This window comes from Falco cherrug, chromosome 2 (assembly GCF_023634085.1).
Source record: "Falco cherrug isolate bFalChe1 chromosome 2, bFalChe1.pri, whole genome shotgun sequence".
Taxonomy (NCBI): Eukaryota; Metazoa; Chordata; class Aves; order Falconiformes; family Falconidae; genus Falco; species Falco cherrug.
Genome location: NC_073698.1, coordinates 71,104,127 through 71,121,914, shown reverse-complemented (window position 1 = coordinate 71,121,914; position 17,788 = coordinate 71,104,127). Strand labels below are relative to the sequence as shown.

General features: G+C 38.8%; 1 protein-coding gene across 3 annotated transcripts in view; it reads right to left on the bottom strand.

The window, feature by feature from the left end:
- CNGA3 (cyclic nucleotide gated channel subunit alpha 3) overlaps positions 1–17,788 on the bottom strand; it is a 42,900-nt gene that overhangs the window by 10,927 nt on the left and 14,185 nt on the right. For all 3 annotated transcript variants that reach the window (XM_027813422.2, XM_005444736.4, XM_055701277.1), the window contains exons 2-7: positions 16,323–16,454; positions 8,814–8,930; positions 5,915–6,094; positions 4,295–4,348; positions 1,319–1,474; positions 239–346 (exon numbers count right to left, since the gene is read on the bottom strand). In XM_027813422.2, the coding sequence (XP_027669223.2) occupies positions 239–346; positions 1,319–1,474; positions 4,295–4,348; positions 5,915–6,094; positions 8,814–8,930; positions 16,323–16,423 (716 nt within the window). In that variant the 5' untranslated portion in view covers positions 16,424–16,454. The remainder of the gene's footprint in view (positions 1–238; positions 347–1,318; positions 1,475–4,294; positions 4,349–5,914; positions 6,095–8,813; positions 8,931–16,322; positions 16,455–17,788) is intronic.

The following is a 17,788-nucleotide window of genomic DNA, read 5'->3' as shown; positions in this document are numbered from 1 at the left end:
TCACAAGGACTTTTGTTGCAAGTTACTACAAACTGGTTTTAGGCAAAAAGGTAAAAAAGAAACATCGGTCATCTATTCTCAGTGGTATGTATATCATATATCCCTATGGGTATATGAACTGTAAATCTTCTAGGTAACTCACCCAAAAAATACTGCAGGGAGATTAGAGGATGATTTATATAGGAAACACAATGAGACACTGAATTTGAAACCTAAAATTATTAACTTAAATCCATACCTGCACACGAGCATACACCAGTTATAGAACACGGGTGCTGCAATTATGGTCAGCCAGTTGTAGTAAATATTGCTTGAAGGATCTAACACAAATATCTCTTTTTTCTTCCTGTAAAGTGAAACGTGCAGATTTACACTAGAAATGGAATGAAGTGACCTGCTGGATCTCCCTCTTCTGGAGGCAGCATATCTCATGATGAACACACAGCTGCCTAAGAGAAAGTATCCGTGCAGGCAGCTCTAGATGAGATACCAAATATCAGCTTCATCCTATCTGCTTCACCCAACTTTGGAAAAAGTAAGAATTCACATTGCCCAGGCTGAAAACCACCTTTGGAAGCAGTTCCTAACTACATGTCCCCAAGCCTACATTGCACTTGCTACCATATACATACATACAAACTTCCAGTATATTACTCTAACATACTCCTTAACTGTGAAGTCTACTCAAATGCATATTTTTATATGCTATCATCGTTATTTTTAATGACTATTAATACTAAATTGTACTACACTTGGGTCAGCTTTGGGGGAGCAAAACAAGAGCAGGATCCATTTCTGTTAAAAGCATTCAAATTATCTCGGTTAATGAACTGCACCATATTAAGCAATTAAATATGCTAGTCAGTGTAACACCTAAAGTTATTAGTAAATCTGTAATTTTCTACATGTAAGATTTTTGCTCCTTGTCCAAACCAGACTTTTGGTTCATCTGCTCTGAATCATTATGGACATTGTGGAACAATGAAAAGCCTGTGTAGATCTGCAAAGCAGGCTGCTGTCCTAAAATGCCCTCATAGTAAAAAAGTGATTTTCAACAGCAAATCAAAGCAGCCAGAGATAGCTGAATTCCCTTTTACTGACCTAGGAAGCTGTTTGTGACAAGTCTAAACATAGGTCTTAAAGATGCAACAAGTTTTTTGAGCAGTTGCATCTTTCCAAAGGGGAAACATATTAAAGATTTGACAGTTCTGCAACCTACAGAACAATAATTGTCATGGAAGTGTAACAATGAAATGCCACACCATGCCTTGTAGTGTAGGAGGTGTGTTACAAGCACACATTCATTCTTTATACTTACTCTTCTTTTTTTTTATCATCTTTTTTGTCATCTTTTTTGTCATCTTTCTTGTCATCTTTCTTTTCCTCTCTCTTGTCATCTTTCTTTTCCTCTTTCTTTTCCTCTTTTTTTTCCTCTTTCTTTTCCTCTTTAACCTCTTTCTTTTCTTCCTTTTTTCTGTACAACATAATGTAAGGCTTAGCAATATTACCAATATTCTAGCAGTTAAGAGAGAGGGTGGATGCTGAGGTACAGGAAACTAAACTAGACTCTGGACAGAGCAGGACAGGGATCCAACTGGTAACAATGGTTTGCAGGCTGGGACCTCTCAAATACCACCACACCATCACATCAGATAACCAGCTGGCTGATTCTGCTCATTAGTCACCCACACTTTCCTGACCTTTGCAGACATCAGTTTACCTGGCTGACTTTAATTAAATGCTTCCAGTTTGTTTCTTTCTTTAGAATCAGGCATTTAAAATCTACCAAATGATAATAGAATTTCAAATGGACTAAAAAACTGTCAATATTCTTTGCATATCCAAAACCTCATAGTGACTGCCTGAAGCTTTAATGGTAATTAAATGAAATAAGGCTGAATTTCCTCTCACAGTTCTTCAAAAGCAACATAGCTATAATTAATTAATTACCTCTGGCTTCAACAATTGCCTTGGAGAAGAATCCCAGTCAATGTCTGAACAAAAGCAGCAAATGCAGAGAAAAGAGGCGTGTCGCATTTAACTACAGAGTAGTTATTTTAGAAATGATTTACAGTCAAAATGATTAAGCCAACCTGTTTCAGATCTCCACAGTTGAGACCTACTGTATCTATGAGATAATCCATACCTCGTACTCCATATTTACAAGATGATCTGTGCCCTAAAAGCAATTTTTTCTTTCCATCAACTGCAAAGGAAGAATGGGTTGCCTAGTTCAGATGCAGGTGTCTGTGTTTGCTCAGACATTCTTCTCCATTTGCTAAAAAATGCTGAGATCTTGCACACCTCAAGCTGACCAACACCACCGAAACCTTTAAAATTATACACTGCAAGGGAGCATAATTGGAGGAGGAAAGAACCTTTGGGCTGACCAATCTTCTATTTACACATGCATCTCAACTCAAAAAAGCAGTTTTCCATTTACCAAGGCTAATTTCTACACAGCAGTGGCATCTAAAGCCAATACTTGTTCTCTGGCCCGAGATCTCCTACAAACTCATCTGTCAACTACATGTATCTTTCATAAGTGAGTTTCTTCTATTTCTGTGCCCTCTGTTCATCTTTCCATTGTGTAACTCCCAATTTATCATATTCTCACCTACTTGTAGTCTGGTGGTGGAAGTCACTCAGAGGAAAAGGTCGGCCGTAATCAAAAACTTGAAAGCATCACCTACAGTTCCCCGAAGGCAGGTACTCTTAGGTGTTTAACATAATGAAAATCCTGAAGCTTTAAAAAGACCTGCATCTTTTTTATCAGTGCTACTGAGTAAACTGGAATCCAGTAACTAATAAAAGTGTTATTTGTGTCTGCCGTCTTTGATAGCAATACAGTGGCATCCATTCTGTGTTTCCAGCACATTAAAAGGAGCATGCACCTTCAGACTTAGAAAACATATCTTCATCAGCCCCTGTAAAAACACTGTCATAATCTTTGAATGAGTCAAATATTTGCATTTCTCATCTGTCATGTAGTTTTCAAATCAAGTATGTTTCACACTGTCAGGCAAGTAGACAGGCAGGTGTTGTCTTCATTTAAAAATTATGAAACATTGGAAGGATCAAAGTTTTGCCCAAGGTACATGAGTCATTGTCAGACACAGAGTAAGAAAGCAGCACTTCCATCTTAATTGGTCCTTTGGGCCCTGACTAGGAGGCTAAGCTCCAGGATTTTTGCACTTTTTTTATACCAATGTGAATAAAATTCTGCATATTTCTGTCACCATTCACCGCACGCTGATTTTCCTTTTTAATAAAAGTTATGCAAACCAAACTAAAAAGTTGCTTGAGGAAAAGGAAGACCTCTTGTTCAGGTATGTGCACAGAGATTTTGCAGCATCATTTAAAATGTACAGTTTGAACTAGCCCATGATGGAACTATTTGGAGAAAAAACCAAGATTTTCCCAGCACTATTTCTGACATAATCAGAAACTGTCCTGATTATTTTTAATTTTTGTTTTCATCTGGAAAGCAATGAAAAAAAAAATCACTATCATCATGTGTGCAAACAGATCTGCTGCTGGATGCTACAGAGCAGGTGCGTCCTCAGCTGTGGTCTAAGACTTGCAACATACATTGGTGTTGGGTGATTTTAAATTACAGGAGCTCTTCACCTTTTCATGAGATTTCTCTTTGGTGTAACAACGTGAAATATCTTGTCAAATACATAAAACAGGCTCCAAAGCTTCTGTCAGAGCTTCTGTTGCAATGCAAGTCTTATTACGTTGCCTGTCACTTCCTCTACATCTACACCAACAATAACTGCTGAACTGAAACACACATTTTAAGAAGACTGTTAGTTTTCATTTAGACTGCACACGTGAGTGTTTTCTTGGTACCCTGATCAGTACCCACTTCTCATTTGACAGCTTGAAATTCGGGGGGCACTTGATTTGCAAAAAGGGACTAGTGTGTTACAAGAAGAAAATCACTATTAGAAAACCAGTATATGAATATCACCTAAAAACCGAAGAATTAATAAATCAATCAGCAATACAGTAAAATCAGCCAGCTGAACTAGAGGAGGTAGGGACTAAATGCTTAATCAAATTCATTCCTTGAGAGGTAAGGGTAACTTCAGACAAAAACAAGTTCACAGGGAGCAAGAAGGATGCTTTTCATACTAAGAAAATTAGATCTTTCTTTATAATTAAACTATATTCTCGGGAAAGGCTCAGGAAGAGATAAGGAGTCTATACTACAAATGTTACTAGGCTGGAAATAGGAAAAGAGAAGGAACTAGTGGCAGAAAGGTGTTTGGGAGTTACCAGTACTTACTCTTCGTTGGTGTTGTTGCTATAGTTGACATTAAGCCTGGCCAAGGGCCAGTGACTGCAGCAGGTTAAATAAAACACATTAAAGAGTGTAAAGACTGTTGGTATTTCATACACGTGTTTAGCAACACGACAGCCTGACTTACTAGCTTCTCACATATGCACTGATGAGATTAGGAAGGTCAACTTTGACTGCCGTGATAAGCGCCTTTGCATAACTACTTCAAGGGGAGCGGTTTCTTTTTACCTCGTGCTGATGTCTGAAGCTTGTTCTCAGGTGTATTAGTGCATGGCAACATGCATCTGACTAATTTTAGCTCTGTACTCATCTGGCTACTTTTTTTTTTTTTTTTTTTTTAATCTTTCTTCAATCCTTTCAAGTCTTCACAGATGCAGTGTCAAGACTTGTGGATCATTAACAAGCACACCTGCCAGAATTAAGCCTTCATGGTAGAACAACTAGGAGTTACTGTCACGTGGCAACAGTGTAAAACTGAGAAGGCAAGGATACTCCCAAATTCACTTCTAATAGCCTTATATAGAGGTTTGTTGGCCCAGGATCAATGTTGTCCTCTCTAATTACTTCAAGTCTGCCGTTGCTACTGTTCCAGACTTCTGAAAATTCAGTCTGGTTAATTCAACAAAATGTACTTTTGAGCTAATTTCTAAGGAGTAGATCAAGTGAAGGTAACAAGGCTGTGCTGGACCACAACAAATCAAGGTAACCTGCATCATGCACAGCTCTTCAAAGGTTCTTGCTTTAATCTGAATTACTAGCTGATATTTTGAAACAAATCAACTCATTACTTGCTTACCCACCAATCTTTATGCAAAAAAACATGGGGTTCTATGCTTCAAAGCATAATGAAAAATAGAAAGTCAACTTACATCTTGGGACTTCATTTTTCTCTTTTAGCTGGAGTTGTTTAAAACACTGTATCATGTATTTATAAAGTAGGAATAATTTATCGAGTCAAAAGACTGTAAACACATAAAGGTTTCTCTTGCAAGCTTCTGTTGTTTTATTGGAAAAACTTTAAGACTGAACTTGTCTTCCATACCAAAGACTATGTGCCAGTAAGTTAAGTCAGCAGCCAGATTTTCTCATTTTTGCATCAGAAGCCTTCTGTAATGTTAGCAGCTGAACACCTAAGTAGGTGTAACAAAGCCATGACACATTTTGCACAACTGTGTTTGGAGTTTCCTAATGCTTGCAGATAATGTGCATAATATTAACGTCCTGAAAAGCCACAACTAGCAACAACCTAGACTCTTGAAATTGAAATTGCATTCATCTTCAGCAGAGAGGAGTTTAGCAACATCAAGTTGCACAGGTAGCATATGATAAAATTCCACTTCTAAGAAACCATTCTACCTGAAGCAGCATGATCAGAATCCTCTACTTCAAGATCTTTGCCACAGTGTGTTTGAGTGGGAAAGAGAAATTCAGCTGAAAGCTGCAACACTTCTGTTAGATGAAGATTCCCGGGCAGCATTAGATATCCTGTTCATCTCCCACACTAAGCTCCTTACCCTCTTCTTAAAATAAAACTTACATCCTAATCACCAAGAAAATGCCATAACCTCAGTCATCTTCGTTTAAAGTATAAACACATCTTCTTACCTGTTTACTCCCCCAGGGCGCTCACGCATACCCAGAAAGGAGCGTATGTTACTTTGCCTACTGGACACTTCTATGAGCTCTGGCCCTCGGATACGTTCTAGGAAAGAATCGGGTCTTTGGTCTTCGTGGTGCAGATGTCTTGTGGCCCATGACCTCACAGATATGACAAATCGTGACAGCCTGCACAGAACAGACATACAACATTGAACCAGACAAGAGCATCAGATGGCTCCAAACATCCCCGCAAAGAGTAGCCCAGGAGGATTTTTCTCCACCTGCCTACAAAATTCAATTTGATGCATTACCTGTGTGAACTCAGTCACTTCCCACAATTTCATACACCACATTTTGCAATGGATCAGGAAAGTATCTCACACATCAGTTCCTAGTCTACTCTACCAGCACCTCAGGAGCAAGAGAAGAATATTCTTGTCAAGTGGGGGCAAACCAAGTGCTTGGGGTGGGGCAGTTGACTACTGACAAACTTCTGACATGATAACGGGGGAATCCTGGTCTGACAGAATTAGGAGATATAAAATGCTCACAGGATCACATGCTCAAGGGCTGATACACACAGTGGAAATAAAAACTGAATAGCTGGGTGAGGGAGGATGGGCTTTGGAATAAGGAATGATAAAATTTCAGCCACGTTCCCTGTGTTTTTAAAGGGTCTGTCTGCAAACGTATTAATTGACTATCACATATAAACCTGTCTAATGCATGGGGAGCATTATTTCCTCATCCTAGATTTCTAGCAGAGCACTGAAATGAGCTAAGCAAACAATCACGACAGCATAATTAAATTATCACTGTATCAATATGTATCTCTCTACTCACAATTCACATTATGAATGTTTACAATGCTTTCTGACAAAGTTCAAAAGGAAACATCTTTCTGAAAAATTGAGAATAATGGAGACTGAAATCTACAAAAGTTATTGTATTTATTACCCACACAATATATTATTTCCTATCAGCAGTCTAGTTTAGAGAAAAGTGGTGTTAATTCAGGTTTCCCAAACTTGGCCTCAAAGACAGCATAATGAAATCCTGAACAATGCTTAAGTTCTTAGAGAGACCTCAGGCTACTTAAGACAAGCTCTTTACATTTTCTCTCTATCAGCTAGTACTACATATGCTCAGAATCCACAAATAGGTTGATATGAACAACTTAAACCTTATGGTAAAGTACATCTGCCTCTTGATTGCAGTTCTCAAGGGCCTAACTACATCCCCTCATAGATCTTGCCCAAATTCTCTTACCCTAAAATAAAAAGGACAGAAAAGGTAGGAATAATATCACGTATCAGAAATTAGAAAAATATATGTCTTGTTCTTCAGCACTACACCAAGACAGTATCATGTAAATCATCTACAACCCCCAACAACTAAGAGAATTCAAAGCCTACAAAGAGCGCAAAAGAAAAGCTCCACATAAGAGTCTGAAATTATTTAATAGATTCCTCACTCTATTAAAAAAACGCTGCATAAAATTAAGCTACAGAATTTCTCTTTGCCTGAGCAGAACTCAGTTTTCACATAATAAGTGGTAAGGAGTAATACCACTATGGATGTTCTTACTTAAATTAGAAAATAAAGCATTTTGATGAGACCTGTCAGTTAAGGAGCAAACATATTTTACTAAATGACATTGAGAGCCTCTCCATTTGTACAAAGAAATAGAATTTTCACTTTTTTGTCCTTTGTATCTTGAAGTGAGATACTCAGTCAAGTCCATCAAATGTTGCCGTCTTAGGTCTTTGAGACTCTGCATTCAAGAGGCATGTTACGTTACCATAATATGTAAATTGCTATGCATTCATGCTTTCATCACAGGCTTCCTTGTATATTCAGAGCATAAGTGTAGCCACACACTTGTAATTCAAACTATCCTGAAAAAAAGGTACAGAACAACATGAACAAAGATTAAAAAGGAAGTTCGCAATATGAGTTTACATATTCATGTGGTTTATGTTTTCACACAACACACACACCTACAATCGTTTTCCACCTAAAACCAACTTGTGGCAGATTTGTAATCTACACCAGCGTTGTCACTGTCTGAAAACCAAGCAGGGAAATAAAAGTTATTCTTCACCATCCAAAAAGCTGAATCTTTAACTGACTCTAGTTTTATAATGATTTTTTTTCTTTCCTCTTTGAAATATACACGCTTCAACTGAGCATGTGAGCATGATCTGTATTGTCTGTAGCAATGGTATCTGTAGACAGATACTCTCAGCTGGGGATATTTAAAGCAGACACAGTAAGTTTTTGAAGCTCCACTTCAGGTTTACGTTTAAGTCCCGGTAAAGTAAATTACTTAAGCAAATGGTTGACTTTGATTTTGCCGACTAAGGCTCCCAATCAATTATAAACATAACTGGATTCTAAAAACTGAGAGAAACGCTTGCACTTCCAACAGAAGGGCCCCTGTCTCCTCCCTTACCAAAGCCATCTACCAACAAATGAACAATCAGTACATCCTATTTGATAGGAAACAAACATTGCATCAGCTATCAGCCAGAACCGAACACTTACCCATTTATTTTACAGTCTGGCCTCACTTCATGCATTTCCTCAGCGTTCAATATATTTTCCAACCTGATCACGTAAAAATAATCTGCTTTATTGTGTTCAGACTAATTTGTGTAAGCTCATTCAGCATCCCTAGGATTCTAAGGTTTTTATTGTGAAATAAAAGTAAGTGTAAGTAACGAGTAAGTGATGAGTTTAGAATTAGTCAAAAGCAGCTTCTGTTACTTTTTATAGGTTTTTTTCAGTTGTACTCCATCCATTTTCTTTGAAAAGTGATGGTTGTTCTTACGTTGCCTCCAAATTGTGATCAGTCTCTTTCAACAAGTTAAACTTAATACTGGAAATGGTATTAGCCCGCTACCTTGCCATTGCTCCCCTGCCTGTGAAGGAGCTCGTCTGGGGTTCAGATACATGTCTTTCCTCCACAGAAATGACTCTCTGCAGTTCTGAAGACGCATCCTCACACAGTGAATGGGTTCTGCAAAAACAAATTTTTATTTTAAGAATTCCATACAGCCTCCAGCAGACTTCCCCCCATCTGATTCTTTCTGCCACTACATCAGGAAACAGGGCAGCAAATTGTCCTCTTCCTAGTAAGATGGCAAGCATTTGATAAACACAGACCTAAGCCTATATTCCTGTTTTTCTGGAGCCATCCAACTGCAAAATGAAGTCAGTAGAGGCTCTGATCTGTTCCGGCAAGCTCAGAAGCTGATTCCTTACTGGTCAGTACTACAGTGCTGTGCAAGTACACAATTATGGGAAGCAGGTTTTCTGCTCTAACACCTCCTGTAAGGCATCAGCAGCTTTCCTTCAACGTGGAGTTCACCACCAGAGGGCTTTAAAGTGAGCACCCACTGCTTTTTTCAGTGTTCTCCTAGACGTGGTTTGGATTTAACAATCTGGAATTTCTACCACTGCAGGTCCTATTCACGACTCAAAGCAAATACACGTCTCTTTTTCCTTTCGCTCTTGCTTGGACTGAAAGGGAGGACAAGGATTTTACAGCAGTTAGTCCCGAGCAGGGCATCTGCTGTTCCTACCAGGCTGCTGCCACCAGCTGCACATACTGCAGCCCTCGTGCTGCAGAATTCCCACCTGAAGCTTCACCTCCTGCACAGCAGCACAGGCTGCAGGTCTCCAGGGCTGCCGGGGGAGATGAGGCACCTCGGGCTACTGCCACCATGGCAAACACTGTGACAGCCCAGTTGCACACAACGGTGGACAGCTGTTATAACGTTAAGCTACGTTTATATATATACATACATAGTCTCTGCCCACTCCCGTGAGTTCCCGTAATTGTGAGACTACTTATCAGCACTGAAATAATTAGCATTTGAGAAACACAGATGACATTTTAGCCTCATCTTTCAGCAACAGAATTTTGAAATTGACTTCTCTGGAACCTGGACTTCACCAGGGCTCACTCTGGGTTTTTTTGTAAGACTCCAAGGGTTTTCTCTGTGTCTTTCACACTTCAGTATTCACTTTTACAAGACTTTGTCTCATCCATTAAGGATCATTTTTTTCCCCTTTTGTAATGCAAATAGGAACTTTCTCTGCAAATAGGAACAAATAGAGACCCTGTTAATCTGTATTGCCAGGAAAACACTGACTATAATGATACTTGGTATCTTCATAGGAACTGGCAACGGCATTTTGAATGCCCACAAAAGGATAATTAGCAGCTCAATTTTGTGTGTACTCACAGCTGAGAAACTGACAGAGAATTAAAACTGTATTATTTCTACACAAAGAATCATGCTAAAAAAGGTAGATCCTCACAGTCCCAGAATTCTCAATTGCTTTCCTCTTCTCTTCTAGTCAGAAAACACCAAGAAGACACTGCTTAGTATTGAAAAACTTTACAACCCAGTTCCTGTTGTGGATGTCAAAGTTAACACAGCTTCTAGGGGAGAATGAACAAACTCATGGAACAGAAATCCATTACAGATTACCAGACACACAGAGCCCACATTCAGCAATACAAGTCTCCTGAGCTGGATGCTGGGAGAGTTTTAGAGGAAAGTCTGTTGCAGATACTTGCAGTTTGCCCACTTTTATTTTCTTTTTCCTGAAGCATCTGCATACAGACCTGCTGGAGAAAGGATACGGGACTAGTCAGTCTTTTAGACTGCAGTGCTATGGCTGTTCTTAAGCCCTAGCCCTTTTATTCCTTTTTACAGAGAAATATACATTTTGTGTGATCTTAGCAATAAATTCTAATATTGCTACTTCTGTTCTTACTTACCAATTATTACTGTTTTGAGTCCCAAAAATACCTTTTTAGAAGAAGATAGTGGGACTTCTTAGAAAATAATTTTAAGTGTCACAATTCAGCTGCAGGGAAAAAAAAGCACTTTGCAAAAATAGATAGCCTTTCATAGAGGCTTAAACCAGTATCTTTTATTTCATGTTTGGATTGATTAGAAGTCCGTGTTCAATCAATGACTCGGACAATGAGGAGTATCTCACTAAGCTGCAGTAACTCAACTGCTTTTAGTGACTGTACAACTTGTTATCTTTGCTCTAAATAGAAGTAATTAAATATAAGCATCACAAAATAAAGTAGTAAAGAGTAATACAGATAACAAAGTGAACATGGATTAAAATACTCTAGGTATCCTTCCAAGTAGAAAGGAGAATTTTAAAAAGAAAAAAGATTATCAGAGTGCATTCTTTATCAGTCTTAGAAAACCCTACACAGAAGTCAGGCCCAAGAAATCAGGCCAATCAGACTTTTTCTGAAGTCTCAGAATGAGAACTATTTTGATTTTATTAACCTCTATAGGCATACTGAAATATAATGAACACCATGTGACATTCTATCTTGATATAACTGTGCTGGCTTATCATTGAGAACAAAAGCCAAGCAGGAGATGAAAATTGCTGTCCAAAAAAGCACTATTAACTATCTTTATTTCTTTTTTGTAAACTTTGTTTAGTGCCAGTCTCCTGCATTACTGACACTGCTATGCTTGGGCATCTGCTGACAAGAAATAAAAGGCTAGGAATGAGAGCTCAGCTTTGTTTTAAGTAAATGCCGAGGAGGGCAATGTAGAATAGTGCAGAGAGTTGAGTGAGCTCTAAACAAGCTAGATCAGGCACCAAAAGCAATACTGTCCTGCTAGCTCCTCTTAATCAGCACAGTCATACTTTCTAAGTGTATCATCTGTTAAGTGCTTTGCATGCCTGACCATCCCCTCCATACTCCTCAGCAGTGTGGAAAGCTGTGCTCCGCTGTCCCTGCATGTGCTCATGGTAATTTCTGCGTCTGTAACACTGAGAGTTTTACCAGCTGTCTGCCCTCTTGCTAAAGTAACAACAGAGCACTTAATGGCACCCTCTAAAACCCCAGGTTTTCAATCCAGGGTATGGCTTTTGGTGTCCAGAGACAAAAGCAAGTTGAAGAAATGTTTTAATATAGGTGAAAGAAAATAGCATGCTTAATGTGACCTGATCTGAATACCTTCCAATCTGATCCAGTGTCCCATAAAACTGATAAAAATTTCAAATCTTTACATTACTTTCTGGCCAGACTTTTATTAGTAAATGATCAGACAACCTCCCTGAAAAAAATGTATTCTGTAGAAGAAAAAAAAGGCAAAACTCTCAGCCTAAACTGCTGGAATCAAATTGGGTGGATTATTCAACTAGTGAAATTCTAAATATATTTTTATTTTGGTTGTTTGACTGTTTTTAAAAAACAATTTTCTGATTACTTTATATGTGCATTAAGAATTTCTGTAACTAGGTTTGTGTTATAACTAAATTTAACAACTTCTAAATAAATTCAGGTTTACCTTACAAAAAAGTTGTATCAGTAACATGTGTAGATGACTCAGGAAGATCAAAATAATTTTGTGGAAACAGCATTATAACGCACTTGTATTTCACTTTAACAAATACAGTTTATGTATAAGTTTATGTATATCTGCAATGGGATCAGAAAACAATACACAAAGGACTCCGTCAGGCAACTCTTAGGAAAGCACCTGTCCAATATTATACAGCAGTCACAAACATATTCCACTTTAATCCACACAAACACAAGTCAAAAATTAACTCTTCTTTCCATTAATATAATTCCTTATTGTAAAATTCATATACTCATTCCTGACTTTCCTCAGCCCTGTTCAGATAATACAAGAGGCCTTATTTTTCAGCTAGCTTTATATTGATGCAGAGGGACGGTTACAGATGGGGCTTTTGAGGTAACACCTTCAATGCATGCGGCATAGTTTTTACTTGATTTTCACAAAGACAGGTTCATTCCCATCTGGATGCCATGAGTGTGTTTGCTATCTGCAGCAAACCAGTAGCCACTGCCATTACTATCCAAGGGTGTTACACGGTCTGAAATCCACACGAGAAGAGAATAAATAGGCAAGAAATAGAGAGCAGGTTGCAAAGCAGAAACGTCAGCAGATGATTGTGCCTCCTTGGCTTATGCAGAAAAATATTTTATTTCCCCAGGGGCAGCAATGTCACCATATCCTAGAGAAAACTCACTGACACTGAGGTTTCTGCTCCATGCCTCTTCAGCTCTCTAAAGGCCAATTAATTCCCATGCTTTCAAGGTATCTAGAATATTAAGCTCTGGGAAGGATACGTACATCAGCACCTACTCTGTACCTTTTTCTGTATCTGTCTTTTGCCTTGACTTAACTGGGTTCTGAAAACCCTAGAAGACCATTTTCACCTAAAATGTATGTAAATAATCCAGAATTTTCATTTAGTAGTAACTGTTTTAATGTTCAGATCAGTTACACAGGAATTGCTGAAGCCCTTCTGAGTGCTGACTGCGAGACAGACTTCAAGGGCAGGATTTTGCTCCAGATGGCTGTGACCTAAATTAGGGTGCCTAATAAAATCTGGGTTTCTAAGTTCCCACTATAGTCAATTGCCATCTTAAGGTTTGATTCAGTTGCCTTAATACAGGAGTCTAGTACCATTTGGAACATCTCAAAATATTTTATCTGACATCTCCAGAGCACATAGGTCTCACCGCATATCCACTAGCCCCAGCTAAATGCTTCAGATATCCTATGGTATCTCAGATAAAATCATTCACATTGGAACAGACCTTTAAGATCACCAGGTCCAACCATTAACCCAGCACTGCCAAGGCCACCACTAAACCATGTCCCTAAGCACCACATCTACATGTCTTTTAAATACCTCCAGGGATGGTGACTCAGCCACCTTCCTGGGCAGCCTGTTCCAACGCTTGACCACCCTCTCAGTGGAGAAAATTTTCCTAATATCTGACCTAAACCTCCCCTGGCACAACTTGAGGCTGTTTCCTCTTGTCCTGTCACTTGTTACCTGGGAGAAGAGACCGACCCCCACCTGCCCACAGCCTCCTCTCAGGCAGCTGTAGGGAGCGATAAGGTCCCCCTGAGCCTCCTTTGCTCCAGGCTAAACAACCCCAGTTCCCTCAGCTGCTCCTTGCAGGACATGTGCTCCAGACCCTTCACCAGCTCCGCTGCCCTTCTCTGGACACGCTCCAGCACCTCCATGTCTGTTTTGCAGTGAGGGGCCCAACACTGAATCCAGTGTTTGAGACGTGGCCTCAGCAGTGCCCAGTGCAGGGGGACTATCACTTTAAATAGCTTTAGATACCCATTTTAGACAACTAAATACCTCTAATAATCAACATATTCAACCTCAGGGTAAGCTGAACAGTTCCCTATTGCCACCATCAGTACTGACAACATCTCCACTGATGACAGCAGGAACTTAAGACACCTATTTACATAAAGACACTGAAATCCAGATGTCTACAAGGCACAGCTGAGCCCTACTTCCAACTTTCAGATAGCCAAGCTGTGTCTATAGGCTAGTGTGCTGCTTGAGCTGTTTCTATACAGAGGCTGGATTTTAAAAATTGAGAGTTGTTTGTTATTTTTTGGTCTGCTGATTTTTGTTTTAACACAATGGACCAACTTTATAGCATACTACACTGTAAGAATACAGGCACATGAATCACCTACTCCAGCATAATTGAGGATGACAGTTTAAAGCAACTTCCTGTTAACTGTTGCAGTGAATGCTTTTTCTTGGTAATACCTCATACCGCAGCAGAAAAGCACTTAGGCGCATCCTTAGGATTAAGCATAAATTTAACACCCACTGACTTTAATGAGAACTAAGTAATGTGCTTAGTTGCTCTGTTGAACTATAGCCAACAGGAGTTGGAAGAAGATAAAGGCAAAGGAGAAATGTTGCTACTCTAGAAAATCTGGAGTCTTTCCAATGTCTATAGTTGTACATTTTGCTACAAGACAAAGAAGGGCTAAAATTCTGGATGGAATCTATCTTTTGGTTCAGACATATTATAAAATAATTCTGAATTAAAAGAAAGTATCCAGATTCTTTGAGTGGTATTACAACGGCATTGTATATACTTACTAGCAATCACTTCAGCAATCCCAAATCCTTAAATATAAGATCTCTTTTACAGAGTAAGATTGTATCTTTTTACCCATCTATGAACTCCTGTAATTAATGCTGATAACAGCAAACTTTCTTTTAAATAAACGCCTCTTCAAGACCATCATCATTGCAATAAATTCGTATTTCAGTCCCTCTGTCATAAGCAAGTCATGGCCTCTGAAACTGCAAATGACTGCAGTGATTTAATCCTACATTTAAACCCTTATAACCACACTCTCACATCCATGCCAGTAATTCCTTTCTTATTGCAAATCACTGATATCCTTTACAAAAAGGACATTAAAAAAAAAACACAACAGAAAGTAGGAGGCTCATTTTGATCTGTTTTCCCTGTTTCTGAGACAACACTAAATGGGGGCAAAGGGTACTTGCAAATCTCCCTAAGGAGACCATGGGGTAGTATAACTAAGTCAAGCGAGCCATGCTGTCCAGAATAAAAGCAGCTCTATTTTCACTAGTGTGGGTACACCTTCAAAGCAGAAAGGAAAAGAACTGACCAGTTCAAACAGGACAGGGATTACATCCATACTAGATGCTAGGGGCATCCAATCCAAAATTATCATGACATGGGCGGTCCTATCATCCCAGCAGGATTCTGAGTGCTCTAGGCAGGATACACTCCTGAACAGCAAGAGGCAGCCTGACAAGGTCGACATAGCAGAGGGGGTTGGCCATCACAAGCCAAGTCTGCACAGGTGTTGTGGATCATCAGACACTTCCCTGCAGGCCCAGCAGGGCTTCCCCAGACTAGGCAAATGACTAGTACTATGTAAGCTCACTGGCACATTTAAACAGCCGCTTTAAAATTATCTAAACAGAGAAAGGTCAATGTAACAGAACTATTATAGTTCTACATATATACAGTGAGAGACTCTGAAAATCCAGTACAAAAATGTTGATATTCTTTACACACTGCAAATGCTCCCTATCACAGGAACTAGGTGATTTGCAGGGGCTACTTAAAAAACAAAAAAGCAAAACAAAAAACCACACAAAAAACAACAACAACAAACAAACCAACAAAACAGAACCAAAAAACTTCCTGAGGCTTTTCACTGCATGGCACTGGGAGGTTCCCTTTTTCTCCAACTCCCACAGACTGTGGGAAGCCCAGGCCCTGCTATTTGCCTGGTGACTTGAGAAAGAAATTTCTCCTTAATGAGTTGGTGTAATTCCCACTGATGTGAAAAAGGGCTTTTATTCCTGAGGTAAGACAGATCCTGGTTGCAAAACTGCAAGCCATGACAATCTTCCTGTTGCTGTCTCTTCTGTGCTTCCATATACATTAAGTCAGTTAAGTGCACTGGGTCAACAATATCAAGGTGTAACCCTCCCATAATGCAGAGCTAGAGGAGTGCCACAAATTATGCAGCAATCTGCCCTCTTGACTGTGATGAAAGGAATATATTACCTGATACAGCCATTTTCAATCCTTTCAATATCTTCATCAGTAGCTCTGACAGACAGGCTGTGCATACCAGGGTAGGAGTGCTGGGTGTTGATTTTTGCCATTTTGCTTTACATATCAACATCTAAATGACAGCTGAAACGGAGAAAAAAACATACTGTGAAGGCTGCAAAAGAAACGTGCTCATTACTTAAAAAGAGCGATTCATTAAAACAACGAAATGACAAAAAGCAATTTCAACCATTTGAAAAATAACCAGTGATATTGATGTGATACCTGTTTCTTGATTTATTTGCACGAGTCAGACAAAAGTGCTAGTAAAAGTGTAACAAAGAAAACTCATTATGACCAAAGAAAAGGATTACATGACACTATGTTCTTTTTAGTCTCTGACTTTCTGAATACCTACACCATCACACCTATTATCCACAGTGAAATTGCATTTAAAATCTCATTAAAAGAAGGTCACAGTTAGAAAATCAACCAAAAAAATGCTAGGTAATACATGTGTGAGGACAACCCATTCCACTTCAAGTTGATCCTCTTCTGCTAATTTTATCTATTTTATGATTAATTTTTTTTATTCCAAAAATGCATATTAACCAGATAATTAATGAAGTGTATCCCTCAGTTTGATATATGTCATTATATTATGTTACATGTATATGCATAACGCCAATATATGCATTAATTCTGTATTATGTAAACTCTGCACTACACATACACTAGGGTTTTTTCCATTTCCATATGTTATTTTTATTATGCTTCAAGACAAGCTCTGTGAAGATAATCAGCAGCCCAGTTCCTACAAGATTTAGGAAATTGACCTAAATTCCTTTCCTTTGGAAGATTTGGCTTTCAATGCCTTACCAAATTCGTAACACATCTGCCACCTGCAAAACAGGTTTTAAGACTCAAGGCAAGTGTCTTGAAAATTCAGGGACTGAAAGACTTTTAGTGAAAGCTTTACATTTTGGAAAAAAAAAATTAAGTTTTGAAACTCCATTCAGGAAGCTTTTTTGTTTGAGATACGACTAGAATGAAATTCTCTTGGGATCATTCAACTACCTCAGACTATCTACTGTCCCTTTTTCACCTATAATCCTTTCTCTCACTGACCATACAACATTCAGCTTTAGCAGCAAATGAAATACAGATCTCATAGAAGCTTTCTGCCCTGAAGTATTCCTCAAACAAAGTTCACAATCCATGATGAAGTCTGTCATGCATCCAGTTTCTTAAAAACCAGACACCTGATTTACCCTCCACTCAACTCCCAGATAACTAAAGTAAATTACATACAAGTTTTAAAATTATTTCATATATTTCAGAATATAATACAGAATAATTTTTTTTTTTTTAAATAGCCCTTGGGTATCATATAACACCTGAAAATCTGATTAGTGTTTCCCATTACTCATTTTGCCTCAGTGTAGGTCATTGGTGTATAACTGTCTCACCTTAAACTG